Here is a 13793-nt window from a genome sequence, read left to right as displayed (position 1 = left end):
AACACTCGGACCCGTTCACACGTACACTGACTCGCCACTTTAATAAGAACACTCGGACCCCCGTTCACACGTACACTGACTCGCCACTTTATAAGAACACTCGGGACCCCCGTTCACACGTACACTGACTCGCCACTTTAATAAGAACACTCGGACCCCCGTTCTCAACGTACACTGACTCGCCACTTTAATAAGAACACTCGGACCCCCGTTCACACGTACACTGACTCGCCACTTTAATAAGAACACTCGGACCCCCGTTCACCGTAACCACTGACTCGCCACTTTAATAAGGAACACTCGGACCGTCACCGTACACTGACTCGCCACTTTAATAAGAACACTCGGACCCCCGTTCACACGTACACTGACTCGCCACTTTAATAAGAACACTCGGACCCCCGTTCACACGTACACTGACTCGCCACTTTAATAAGAACACTCGGACCCCCGTTCACACGTACACTGACTCGCCACTTTAATAAGAACACTCGGACCCCCGTTCACACGTACACTGACTCGCCACTTTAATAAGAACACTCGGACCCCCGTTCACACGTACACTGACTCGCCACTTTAATAAGAACACTCGGACCCCCGTTCACACGTACACTGACTCGCCACTTTAATAAGAACACTCGGACCCCCGTTCACACGTACACTGACTCGCCACTTTAATAAGAACACTCGGACCCCCGTTCACACGTACACTGACTCGCCACTTTAATAAGAACACTCGGACCCCCGTTCACACGTACACTGACTCGCCACTTTAATAAGAACACTCGGACCCCCGTTCACACGTACACTGACTCGCCACTTTAATAAGAACACTCGGACCCCCGTTCACACGTACACTGACTCGCCACTTTAATAAGAACACTCGGACCCCCGTTCACACGTACACTGACTCGCCACTTTAATAAGAACACTCGGACCCCCGTTCACACGTACACTGACTCGCCACTTTAATAAGAACACTCGGACCCCCGTTCACACGTACACTGACTCGCCACTTTAATAAGAACACTCGGACCCCCGTTCACACGTACACTGACTCGCCACTTTAATAAGAACACTCGGACCCCCGTTCACACGTACACTGACTCGCCACTTTAATAAGAACACTCGGACCCCCCGTTCACACGTACACTGACTCGCCACTTTAATAAGAACACTCGGACCCCCGTTCACACGTACACTGACTCGCCACTTTAATAAGAACACTCGGACCCCCGTTCACACGTACACTGACTCGCCACTTTAATAAGAACACTCGGACCCCCGTTCACACGTACACTGACTCGCCACTTTAATAAGAACACTCGGACCCCCGTTCACACGTACACTGACTCGCCACTTTAATAAGAACACTCGGACCCCCCGTTCACACGTACACTGACTCGCCACTTTAATAAGAACACTCGGACCCCCGTTCACACGTACACTGACCCGCCACTTTAATAAGAACACTCGGACCCCCGTTCACACGTACACTGACTCGCCACTTTAATAAGAACACTCGGACCCCCGTTCACACGTACACTGACTCGCCACTTTAATAAGAACACTCGGACCCCCGTTCACACGTACACTGACTCGCCACTTTAATAAGAACACTCGGACCCCCGTTCACACGTACACTGACTCGCCACTTTAATAAGAACACTCGGACCCCCGTTCACACGTACACTGACTCGCCACTTTAATAAGAACACTCGGACCCCCGTTCACACGTACACTGACTCGCCACTTTAATCAGAACACTCGGACCCCCGTTCACACGTACACTGACTCGCCACTTTAATCAGAACACTCGGACCCCCGTTCACACGTACACTGACTCGCCACTTTAATAAGAACACTCGGACCCCCGTTCACACGTACACTGACTCGCCACTTTAATAAGAACACTCGGACCCCCGTTCACACGTACACTGACTCGCCACTTTAATAAGAACACTCGGACCCCCGTTCACACGTACACTGACTCGCCACTTTAATAAGAACACTCGGACCCCCGTTCACACGTACACTGACTCGCCACTTTAATAAGAACACTCGGACCCCCGTTCACACGTACACTGACTCGCCACTTTAATAAGAACACTCGGACCCCCGTTCACACGTACACTGACTCGCCACTTTAATAAGAACACTCGGACCCCCGTTCACACGTACACTGACTCGCCACTTTAATAAGAACACTCGGACCCCCGTTCACACGTACACTGACTCGCCACTTTAATAAGAACACTCGGACCCCCGTTCACACGTACACTGACTCGCCACTTTAATAAGAACACTCGGACCCCCGTTCACACGTACACTGACTCGCCACTTTAATAAGAACACTCGGACCCCTGCTCCTTCACTCGGGTACACGTAGTTCTGACTAAAAGCGCTAACACCAGAGACTCCTTCAGCAAGTCTGAGTTACTTTGTGTCCTAATCATTTGTTTTCTTATAACGCGCCTCTTGCTCTGATGGATACAGCTGCCATCTTTAAGTTTAACCGAGCGCCATGTGTCCTAGGATTAATCGGTCATGTGACCACTTTTCCTGCTTCATATTGCACATCTGTCTGTCTTAAGCATCTGTAATGCAGATAGTTAGAAAGTCACCAGTCTGCCTTTGTGTGTTCAGTGATGAAAGAGCAGCAGTAACCGTTACTGCACTGTACACTCAGCCATTTCAGCTCCATCTTCATCCTCCTCGTCTTCGGCTTTGTTCTTAAAGGGATCGTTCATACAGAAATAGTCACGTGTCTGATTAATTAAAGGAAACCAGACGCCTGGTTAGTATCCTGCACAATGACGGACATTTTACCTCCAACCCCCTCTTTCGCACACACTCACATACACACACATACACACACACACATCTCTGCTGTGTGGATGAGTTTGTTCCGAACAGGAAATGAATCTGGAGGGTTAGACCACGGAAGCCCTCCTCCCTTCCTCACTTCCTGATGATGGAGCTCGGCTCAAGTTGCCGTATACAGCGTCAGTCCGAGAGCACGACATTACAGCATGAGCACTAACGTTGCAGCCTCCACTAAACAATCCGATAACAGCACAAAATCTGATCCTTGCAACTACAAGCACTTTAGTAATTTGATCATAAAGGAACTCTGAGTCTATAAGAGTCAGTCGATAATCAGATCGGACCGTAAAACACTTTATAACTCACTAATAAACCTGCCAAAGACAAATCCTATCATCTCATGACATCCAGGCTCTATATGACTCTCACTACGTTCTGTCCTTCAAAAGCTGTCTGTATTCCGATCCAGAGATAAAGACGAGCGTTTTTAGATCGAATCTATAAATTTACCGTTAATAAAAAGAATTTATTGTTTTTTATTTTCCATCAGCTTTAACAGTGCTAAAAATTACCACCAAAATGTATATCAGTGTCCTTTTGCAGAAATATTTGTGATGACTAATTACATCGTCAGGTCACCAAGGCTATGAAGCTGATCACAGCACGGTTGTCACGGTAACCTGTTTCCATCGACCGCACCGTTTCGTATCTTTACTCCCACCGCCGTCTTTTTGTCTACGATGCACGTCACGTCCTGAACCTCTCTATTGGTGGAAAGCGTGGTTACAGGAAAATAATAGACAACCGTGTTGCGCATAAGTGTGTGTGTGGCTCGCAGAACCGAACTGTTCTCGCACACGACCGACGCCACCAGTGAACACCAGCAAGACCAGTATCTGTATCTCTGCTTGTGGAAGTTGCTGTTTCTGGAAGACAGAAGCCCAAAGCTATAGACCCTGTGTTGGCATCATCCATCTTTTCTGCCCTAAATCTGCTTTATGGCTTTGCCTTGGTGCTGATTTGAGTATTCAGTCCCTCTGGAAGCACTGATTCTCTCTTCTTCTTCTTCTCTCTTCGTTACAGAGAGACACAGATTACCCTGTAGAGCACTGCTACTTTTACTGACGCTACATATATAACTAAGACACCAAGGACGAAGCGTTCGGGTGCGAATCGATAGCGAGAGCGTAACGGCTTTAGATGATCGTTAATTAACGTGCGTTTTAGACTGACAGATGATGGAAAGATGCCTACTGTAAATCTTTCTCCAATCCCAGCTTTTTACGATTCTGTCATTAGCATCAAGCGCTTCAGGATATTTTGGCATGTTTTACATTTCTATACTATAATACAATATAAGTGAAAGTGACGTGACGTACGGCTAAGTACGGTGACCCATGCTCAGAATTCGTTCTCTGCATTTAACCCATCCAAAGTGCACACACACACACACAGCAGTGAACACACACACACCATGTACAAACACACGGAGCAGTGGGCAGCCATTTATGCTGCAGCGCCTGGGGAGCAGTTGGGGGGGTTCGGTGCCTTGCTCAAGGGCACCTCAGTCGTGGCCGGCCCGAGACTCGAACCCACAACCTTAGCGTTAGGAGTCAAACTCTCTAACCATTAGGCCACGACTTAAAGAAATAAAATATATAAAGCCGCTTGAAGCTTTTTGCGATCTGTCCTGACACACACCTCCATGCTGTGCTCCTATAAACACAACGTGGCCTCGAGTCACTCATCTGGTGTTTTGTCGATCGTCTGCCAGACTTTTGGGCCGGTGTCTGTTTCGTTCATCGGGTGTTTTTACACTAACTGTGTCAAAGGAGGAGGCGTCCGGGAACTGCCACTAGCCCACAGACATCTGGTCATAGTCTAAAATAATCATGTAATCATTTGTGGCTTTCTCTGTGTCATTAAATGTTGCTCCTTTGGGCAACAGCTAGACCACATAGAGACACGTGCTCGCACATGCAAGTGTGAATGAGCGCACTTTCACATGTGTGTGGGTGTGTGTGGGTGTGTCTGACTGTAGCGTTGCTGGGTTATGCTGGGTGTGTGTGTGTGTGTGTGTGTGTAGTTGATATTTTAACAGATACCTTACTGAGAAATTTGCTGAAGCTTGCTCATTTCCTGTTTGAAGCTGTTGTCAAGGGCAATCCTCATCTCAGTAAACACACAAGATGAGACGAGTGACAAAGGAGAAAAACGTTTTTTTTTTTTTGTTTTGTTTTCGCACATCGATCAGTCCATCCAAAGCTCTTTCTATGCCTTTAAACGTTTCTCTGCCGACGGGCACGATGGGTTTCTTCCACAATGACTCCACCACCCAGACTCGCCAAATTATTTGAAGATAATAAAATGAGAGATATAAGTCACATGCTGTGGGCTTTTGCCTCTTACCAGATCTCCGAAAGATTTTGGAACATGTTCAACACCACCACCCCAGGAGATGTTTAATAGAAGAACAGCGTTCTTTTCTCCGGTGTAGTTCCTAAGATAACTGTAGATCTTTTAGACTTCACATAGACTCATTGTTAAGGTGCATGGAAGTCGTTCATAAAGGCCATGAAGACAAAAGTTTAAACACATTGTCATTCTTGACGATTCACCAAGAAGAGTCGACTCCCAAGCGACTCACTTTTTTCTTGTCACTCTTATTGCTGAGACGAATCAAATTGAAAGGAGCTGGAAATCCAAAAGACTCAATCACGTCCACCACGTCCAGGTTCTGAACAGGGACATCTGAGAGAGTAACCGCATTCTATCATGATATGAACGTAGGAGCATTTGACCAAAGGTATAATAAATATAACCCGAACATGATAGAAAGCTTAATGTCGCGTTATTAGCTTTCGGCCTCCTGTTTTCAGAAGATTTGAGTGAGTCAATCCAAACAGTGCAGTGCATTATGGGTACATTGTCTGCCTTAAGCTACATTGTTGTTTATCATAGAATAAAAAACAACGCACTGGATTTTCTCGTTATGTGTTTTTGGAAGCTGAAAATGGTGCACTGTAAAAAGGGAACAGTGAATAGTGTAATCACAGCCGGCTCTGACTCTCGGCACCTTGTTAAACCACCTCGCAGAGAAGCCGGCTTGCGTTCGGGTCATTTAATTTACAGGGCAGTGCGAGATTTATACAGCGTGTAGAAGCTGCCAGGTTATAAAGCTCTACTCTGAGGAATGGTTTAGTGTGGGATCGAGACATGCCGAGTCACACACTCGCTCATCAGACCGTTCAGTGCTTTGTCGTCCTGTCAAAACACACTGCAAGAAAACGCCATTACAACCTGATACGGTTCCATTCATTTTTGGATCACGTGAGTAGATACTGTAAGCTACGTGTGTGTTTTCCTGACCTACACCTCTGAGCTGTAGATACTTATGCTGTATGAAGTCTAAAATGATGGGGCTGTAACTCTTTATTAGTACCTCGCTGCTGTTAAATCACTATCCTGACTGACCATAAATCCACAGCTGGTCCCTCTGTAAGTCGTAACCCTCAACAGAGACGCCTTCAGGCCGCCGTGACTCAAACCTGGCTAACAGACGGGAGAAGCGTCGACCGGAATACCCTCGAGCGACGTCCCGAACCATCGGCTACACAGGAACGGAATTATCTGGACTATAAGTTGTGCTGGAGCGTAAAGACCAAGATGGGCTTTATCATCACTAACAGCAAGACATTTCTAATGTTTCCTCAAAATCTCATTACTTCTTCACAACGACGTACATCTTCACTTAACCTTATAACTAGGTTATACTCGACACACGACTTCATAAGAGCTTGAAAAAGCTTCGGAGGCGTGAAGCATCGTTCACACACTCACCTGAGTACTTTATATACACCTGGAGGATTCGGATTTGTAAGGTTTTACAATCGAATTGTAAAATATTTAACCTGTTTGATTAGTAAATCCAAAGTGGTACTTTTTATTACTATTTATTTATTTATTTTAAACCTATTAGCATACTTTCGTATTGTGTTTCAAATCACATTCTTATTTCTATACTAAGTTAGTCAGTCACATGCCAACTTCATTTCCTCCTCGTTAGTTTGTGTGGCGTGTGACGAGACCGCAGTTCTTTAAAACGACCACAGATTGTCTGCAGATTTGGGTCGAGACGTGTCGTGTGACATCAAAACGACACGCATTCGGTTTAAGCTCTCTTCCATTTGCGTGCGTTTGTTTGTGTGCGCCTGCGTGACGTGACGTGACGTGTGTACAGCTCTTATAAACAGTCATTACATCTGTGTCTCTCTAGTAGGACTAAAAAGAATAATGACAAAACATTTTGTCCTTTAACAATCGATAAAGTCGTCTGTGAAGTCCTGGAAGGACCGATTTAACGTGTAAGCGATGTAACTAAAAATGGTTAAAAACTACATGAGGTTTTATTTTAAAAAAAAAATAAATAAATATTGGTTAGTTATTGTGGTGTAAGACTTATACAGAGTGTTTAAACTCTCTGTATAAGGAGGTCACTACTGAAAGCACAAGGCTGATTTTCAGTGTCGTGGTTCCAGGAGCTTCAGCGTTGGCATCAGTCCCACATGTCTTGTGTAAAAACACTGACCAGTATACAGCGTAGCGTCACGTATACACTGTTGTGCTGTAGGTGTAACAGCATCAGCTCCAGGACACATGCTTTACTCAGCGGTGTCTCCGGATTAAAAAATGCTAATGAATGAATTTATTTTATTATTATTTTGAAAAACGTGCAATATTACCTATGTGCAATATACATCTTTTTTTTTTAAATACATTTTGTTTTGTATATACTGTGTATTATATTATGTCTCCATTCTTTTTATATATTTGCATTTTATTACTCTTGGCTGCTGTAAGAGTGAAATTTCCCCATTGTGGGAGGAATAAAGGTTTATCTTATCTTATCTTTTTTGTTTATTTATAGCTGCAGAGGTCCGTGGTTGGTAACACGACCATGACGGAAATCACTTGTTCCACAGTTTGACAGAGGAAAAAGAAAACCGAATGAGTAAGAATGAGTCAGGATCATTCTTAACAGAAAGCACAGACAGCTGGCAGAAATAGCTGCCGAATCCAGCTGTGGTGGGATCACTGAGGTTGGGTGCAGTGCGGTGGCAGCAGGCCAAGTGGTGACATTTCTCCTCCATCTGTGGAACCATTTAATCAGAGACTGAGTCAGTGAGCGAAGATTGAGCAAGATGCACGCTCTGTAAGAGAGAGAGAGAGAGGGAGAGAGATGGAAAGACCGAGGAAGTAAGCCTTAATCCCCACTTATATCTAGAATCTTATCAGGACAGGCTTTTAGTTCCTTCAGGGAGTCAATTTAAATGGAGTAATGTTGCTCCGTGAAACCCAAACCATCCGAAAGCCCCGCCCACCTCAACTGTGATTGGCTGCAAAGTTTGTGATTTTAAAGTTATTTCAACTCGCGATTTCATTACAGTTCTGTCTCCTGAGACGAAGCTGCGTCGTCTCGTCCTCCCGGGCAAAAAAGCCTCCATTTTACTTGATCAGAAGACTTAGCATGCTCGTTTCACTACGTAGCTCCGCCCTCTGGTTTTGATGGACGTCTAAAATCCGACCTTAAACACACCGTGCTTCTTGAGATCCTCCTCAGAAGCAGTTTAATATTCTGATTAAATATAACAAGTTGTTTAGGGACAACGAACGAGAGACGGAGGATACATGCGTTTTTGTTTTTTTTTACAGGATTAAAATGTATGAACTTTAAATGATGTTTTTTTGTGTAAACTATAATTTTTTTTTTTCTTCATTTAATGAGACCTCAATTCAAATTTTGTTGTCAAGGACAACTCTAGTGTGTGTGTGTGTGTTTGTGCATGCATGCACTGGGTGGTTGCAACCTGGAAGGTATTTTTACACACAGGAAGTGGATGAAATAAGCCTTTGTGGCCTTTCACTTCCCTTCTTCTGCCAGCTGCATGCTTGTTTGCTATGATAAAGAACTGCTACTAGTAATGGTGCAGTCTCACACACACACACACACACACACACACCCTCTCTCCATCCATCATCAGCGTCTTTCTTCTGCTCCTTTATGACTCCAGTGTGCCGGGGTCTGCCTCACATCCATGTGCTCTTTGCCCCGTCCTGATTGCGGGCTACGTTCCTTCAAGAGGTCACAAGCTGCAAAACCGGTCCAGATTCAAGGTTTAAAGTGTGTGCAAAACCTCGTCACTCACCCCTGAACCCTCCACTAATCCGCCTCAGTTCCTGCTGCGAGGGTTTCATGCACTTTTGTTATACAAGGAAACATTCTTAGGTGTTGCAATTCAGTTTCCTGCTGTGGAAGTTGCTACATTTAACTCACTGCTGTGTTTATTCTGGGTGTTTCTGTGAACACTACACCACATCGTGTGGGTGCTGGCAAGCCAACAACAACAAAAAAACATAATATTGAAAGTATTTTTAAAGGATTGTTGCTTCATGGTTGTGTTGTGGTTGCAATCACGCTGATAGTTTAACCGTAACGTCTTTAGTCAGCGCGTGTGTGTGATTCAATTGTATTTCTATAGTTCTTTCCTATAGTGCTTTACAGAACATTAGTAAAGATCAAAAAGTTTATCTAACAATGATTAATTTTAAGCAAACACTCCCTTAGATGGAAGAGGAAGAATCCTTGAGGGGAACCAGACACAAAAGTGAACCTCATCCTCATGTGGGTGACACTGGAGGGTGTGATTTATAAACTGTTATAAACACCAGAGAGTGTTATTATGAATAATGTCCTTTCTACAGTCTGATACAGTCCCACAATTGTGTATTGATGAGGAGGCTGTTGGCTCTGAAGCAGGAAAAGTGGTCCCCTGACACAAGCAGTTCTTAAGTCTAGACCAGCAACGTTTTGGTGCTACTTAAGAACCGCTTGCGTCAGGGGCTGGGGGCGGGGCTAGGTTATTGATAGCGCCTTTGACAATGTACCTTAAGTAGGGACTGGGGGTGGGGTTACTGTTAGCGCCTTTGATAATGTACCTTAAGTATACTAATGTTTAATACACTTTTACTTTACCGCAATATGATCAATTATTTCCACACATGATAGTAGGTAGCTACATGCTAAGGCTAACTTTTTTGTCTGTTATTGATGAAATAATGTTATGTACTTTCCGTTATCCTCGATTGCAACCTCCGTTATACAAATTACATGGAGCTGCACGTACACGTTGGATTCGCCGCGTTTGGATGCCAATGTAGGTTCTCAAAGCCATGAGCATTAAGAGTAAAGCAACACCCACCATCACTGATGTTGTGTTTGCCGCTGCTGCGCTAACGTTGCTGTGTAATGTTGCATACAGTGATGTAAGACGTGGCTCTGTGATGGCCCTCTAAAAAAGGGGCTCAGGATCCTCCCATTGGATCTATATTTTCTGGTGCATATCCTGCGCTGTCAGCCATAACCGCTAATGTGGGTTTATGGTTTATTTTGTATAGTAACTGATCTTCATTTCACAGGTTTACGAGTCAAACCATTTAAATTTGGCTACATGACTTTTTTAGTGGGTTTCTGGATGACAACTGAGTCCTGGGAGACCCACAGCACAGGACATGTCTTTATGACAAGTCTCCAATAAGGTCTAATCTAATCCATAGTGTAGGCTGTAATAAATAAAAAACCAATAAAACAAGCAGACACAATAATGACTGTTGAAACGTTTGAAGAGGTTCAAGGTGTTATGAGAATCTGGACCTGTGAAGGTTATTTCAGGTAAGCAGTGAGGAACTCCAACAAGATTACAGTCTTCTCCAGTATCTTGGAGGGTGTTGGATTTTATCCAGGAAGCAGAGTGTGTTGTTTGAATGTTTCGGGTGTGGCAGCGTGTCGATTGTCAGCAGGATTGTTATTGAATACGAGGCAGAGATACAAACTGCTGTCATTCCACATAGAGGAATGAAAGGAATTCACTTTGTGTGTGTGTGTGTTCAGACCTTGAGATTGGTGAACCGTCTGTGTGAACCATCACGATAAAAGTTTCGTTAGATGTTGTGAATGTTTCGCAGCTTGCACCATTACAGAATATATTGAATATACAGAATATATAACGATCGAACGTCCGTTTCATCCCCAAACAATTTTCGCAAATGTTTCAGAAAGGACAGAAATATACTTTTTATAATAGATATTTTCTAATCATGTCGTTTTAAAACTCTATTCTGTTATCTGATACATTAGAAACCATCTCTCCATCTGATTGTTTCTGCGGTGCCTCTGTGCAAAGAGGAAAGTCGGTCATTGATTGCTGTGTGTGTGTGTGTCAGTGTGTGTGTGTGTCAGTGTGTGTGTGTGTCAGTGTGTGTGTGTGTCTGTGTGTCAGTGTGTGTGTGTGTCAGTGTGTGTGTGTGTGTGTCTGTGTGTGTGTGTGTGTGTGTGTGTGTCAGTGTGTGTCAGTGTGTGTCAGTGTGTGTCAGTGTGTGTGTGTGTGAATAGCTGTATCCATCTTTAGGCATTAAGCCAATCCCACTGGTGTCCACTCTGGCAGGTTGCTGTTGCATTGTGGTTCATATGCTTTTATCATATTTTGTCTTCTAGACAGTGGACATCCATAAGGAGAAGGTGGCCAGGCGAGAGATCGGCATCCTGACCACTAACAAGAACACATCCAGGACGCATAAGATCATCGCTCCACCTAATGTAGAGAGGCCAGTGAGGTACATTCGAAAACCGATAGACTACACCTCGTTGGATGACGTGGGGCACGGAGTTAAGGTACGTACGTCGTGCTCTTCAGTTGTGTGTGTCTGTGTTATTTGTCCTAAGAGAGTTTTAGGTGAATCAACCTGTGCACTATTTTCTAAGATCTACTCCCACTTTAGAATTAAGAAGCCAGTTCTTTCCGTTACGAGTCTTTTTAGGAAGTATTTTGAGGTCTGATCTGCTTCTCAACGAGTTATTTCAGTCTGCAAAATAACAAAAGCTTTTTAAATCCTCAGACACGCTGTAGGGAAATGTGTAGCCTTGTCCAAATTATTTATTTATTTATTTCCTCCTAAGTCAGAAGCAGACACAGTAGCAAAGCTTCTCATTTACCTCCCAGAGTGAAAGAAACCTCCCTTAATGAAATCAGATGCAGACTCTGCAGAAGTCTTTTGGACTTCTTTCCAAAGCTACCGTTCCCTCGCTCTAATCCATCATTCTAATCGCTCCGATTCGATCAGGCCTCCGCTGTAGACTTTACCGCAGGATAAGCCGTACAAACTTTATTCTGACTGCATGAATTAAGGAACACACACATCATCCGAGACGGAGATTATTTCATTCATTTCATTTCATTTCATTTACGGCATTTAGCAGACACCCTTATCCAGAGTGACTTACAACTGAGCAACTGAGGGTTAAGGGCCTTGCTCAGGGGCCCAGCAGTGGCAGCTTGGTGGACCTGGGGTTCAAACCCATGACCTTCCGATCAGTAGCCCTACACCTTAACCACTGAGCTACCACATCCCTCATTTCCTTTATTCCCCATTATTTCCTTTACAGCGTGCCTGGCTCGTATTAAGGCTCTAAAATTAGTTATTATTTTGCGACGATGCCAAACTATAATTTCACAGTCTACTAGACTGTTAGACACACTAGCTGTACAAGTCTAGACGCTTTTCCGTAAAGCGTGTAAAGATTTACTGTTTACGGTAGTAAGGACAGTATAGTAGTCTATGGAGAATTTAATTAAACACAGTTTTAAAGTATATACATCGTAGAGCTGCTTTTGGCTACAGTTTTCTAGGATATGTCAGTTTTAGCTTTGTCACTTTCCTGACCAGTTTCCCAGCCCCTGCTAATTAAAAACCAGTGCTACCAGTGGTGGTGGGGTCAGTAGTGGCTTTAAGGCTTTAGAGTTGTTGACTGGAAGATTTGGATACAAGCCCCAGATCTGTTAGGCCCTTGAGCAAGGCCTTTAATCCTCTCTGCTCCATGTATCATGGTCGACCCTGCTCTCGGACCCCAACCTGCAGGTTACTGGTTTGGTTACTGCCAAATGTTGCACTTCAAAAGTTCAGTTTTGGTCTCGTCAGACCAGAGAAGCTTTTAGCGTATGTTCCTGAGGCGACTACATGGCTTTGAGCTAACTCCAGCACACCACCTTGCTGCTACCCAGCTTTGTGGGGTGTTTATTTGACTTGTCATTCTACAATGGAGGAATAATTTAATTTTTAACATTTTCTTAAGTGTGTTAATTTGTTGCTTTTAAACCCCTCAGCTTCTTCCGTTTACATGCTGCCACAGAAGGAAGTCAGAAAAACCTACTTCCTTTCAAAATGTGTTAAAGCTACATGAAGTTCAGTAAAGATGAGGTTTCCTCTCAAACGCTGTGGTTTTCACGAGGTGTCAGACCCACGTGGCTTATTAGCAATCGCAGATTAAGTGCATCGATGCTAACACACACCTCATCCCTGCCTCGTTTGTTTCCTTCTCATACGCCTTCTGAACTGTGGTGAGAGCGTTGTGGGAAAATCCTTTGCAGTAGTTCTCTCTTGTCCTCAGGCACAGGCGTTTATTTATTTTTTTTCTGACTCTCTCTAACGAGTTTCAAACTCTATCCAGCCTGCAGACATTCCAGCAAAGCCTGACTCATCACATCAGAGGATTAGAACATCTTCAGCCAGACCAAACTCGCTCGCCCACTCAGAGATCTCTCAGTAACCTCTAAAGATGTGTTTTACATTGCTAGACAGCTGATGCTTAATCCAGTCAACTGCTCTGGAAAGCTTTCTGAAGGGCGTCTTGGACGGAACGGAACATTTTCCGTTGAGCCTTTTAACCTGTGATGTTGGGAGTTTCCGAAATATATTTCTTCCATTTACATGTCATTTAGAGAATGACCCTCTGCGTACTTCATCCCACACGTGCCCTTATATTTGCAATCAAATAAGTAGATCGTTCTGATTAGTGATCGGTCTGATTTTACCCCAGTATAACCGGTCGCGCTAAGTTTTTATTTCATTATTTG

The 13793-nt window shown here is 44.2% G+C and overlaps 1 protein-coding gene across 8 annotated transcripts in view; it reads left to right on the top strand.

The window, feature by feature from the left end:
* abi1a (abl-interactor 1a) overlaps window positions 1-13793 on the top strand; it is a 56276-nt gene that overhangs the window by 22090 nt on the left and 20393 nt on the right. For all 8 annotated transcript variants that reach the window (XM_060869552.1, XM_060869553.1, XM_060869555.1 and 5 more), the window contains exon 3: window positions 11378-11554. In XM_060869552.1, coding sequence (XP_060725535.1) covers window positions 11378-11554 — 177 coding nt within the window. The remainder of the gene's footprint in view (window positions 1-11377; window positions 11555-13793) is intronic.

The sequence above is a fragment of the Tachysurus vachellii genome, chromosome 5, assembly GCF_030014155.1.
Source record: "Tachysurus vachellii isolate PV-2020 chromosome 5, HZAU_Pvac_v1, whole genome shotgun sequence".
Classification (NCBI taxonomy): Eukaryota; Metazoa; Chordata; class Actinopteri; order Siluriformes; family Bagridae; genus Tachysurus; species Tachysurus vachellii.
The sequence above is the reverse complement of the archived record's forward strand: the minus strand, read 5'-3'. Positions and strand labels throughout refer to the sequence as shown.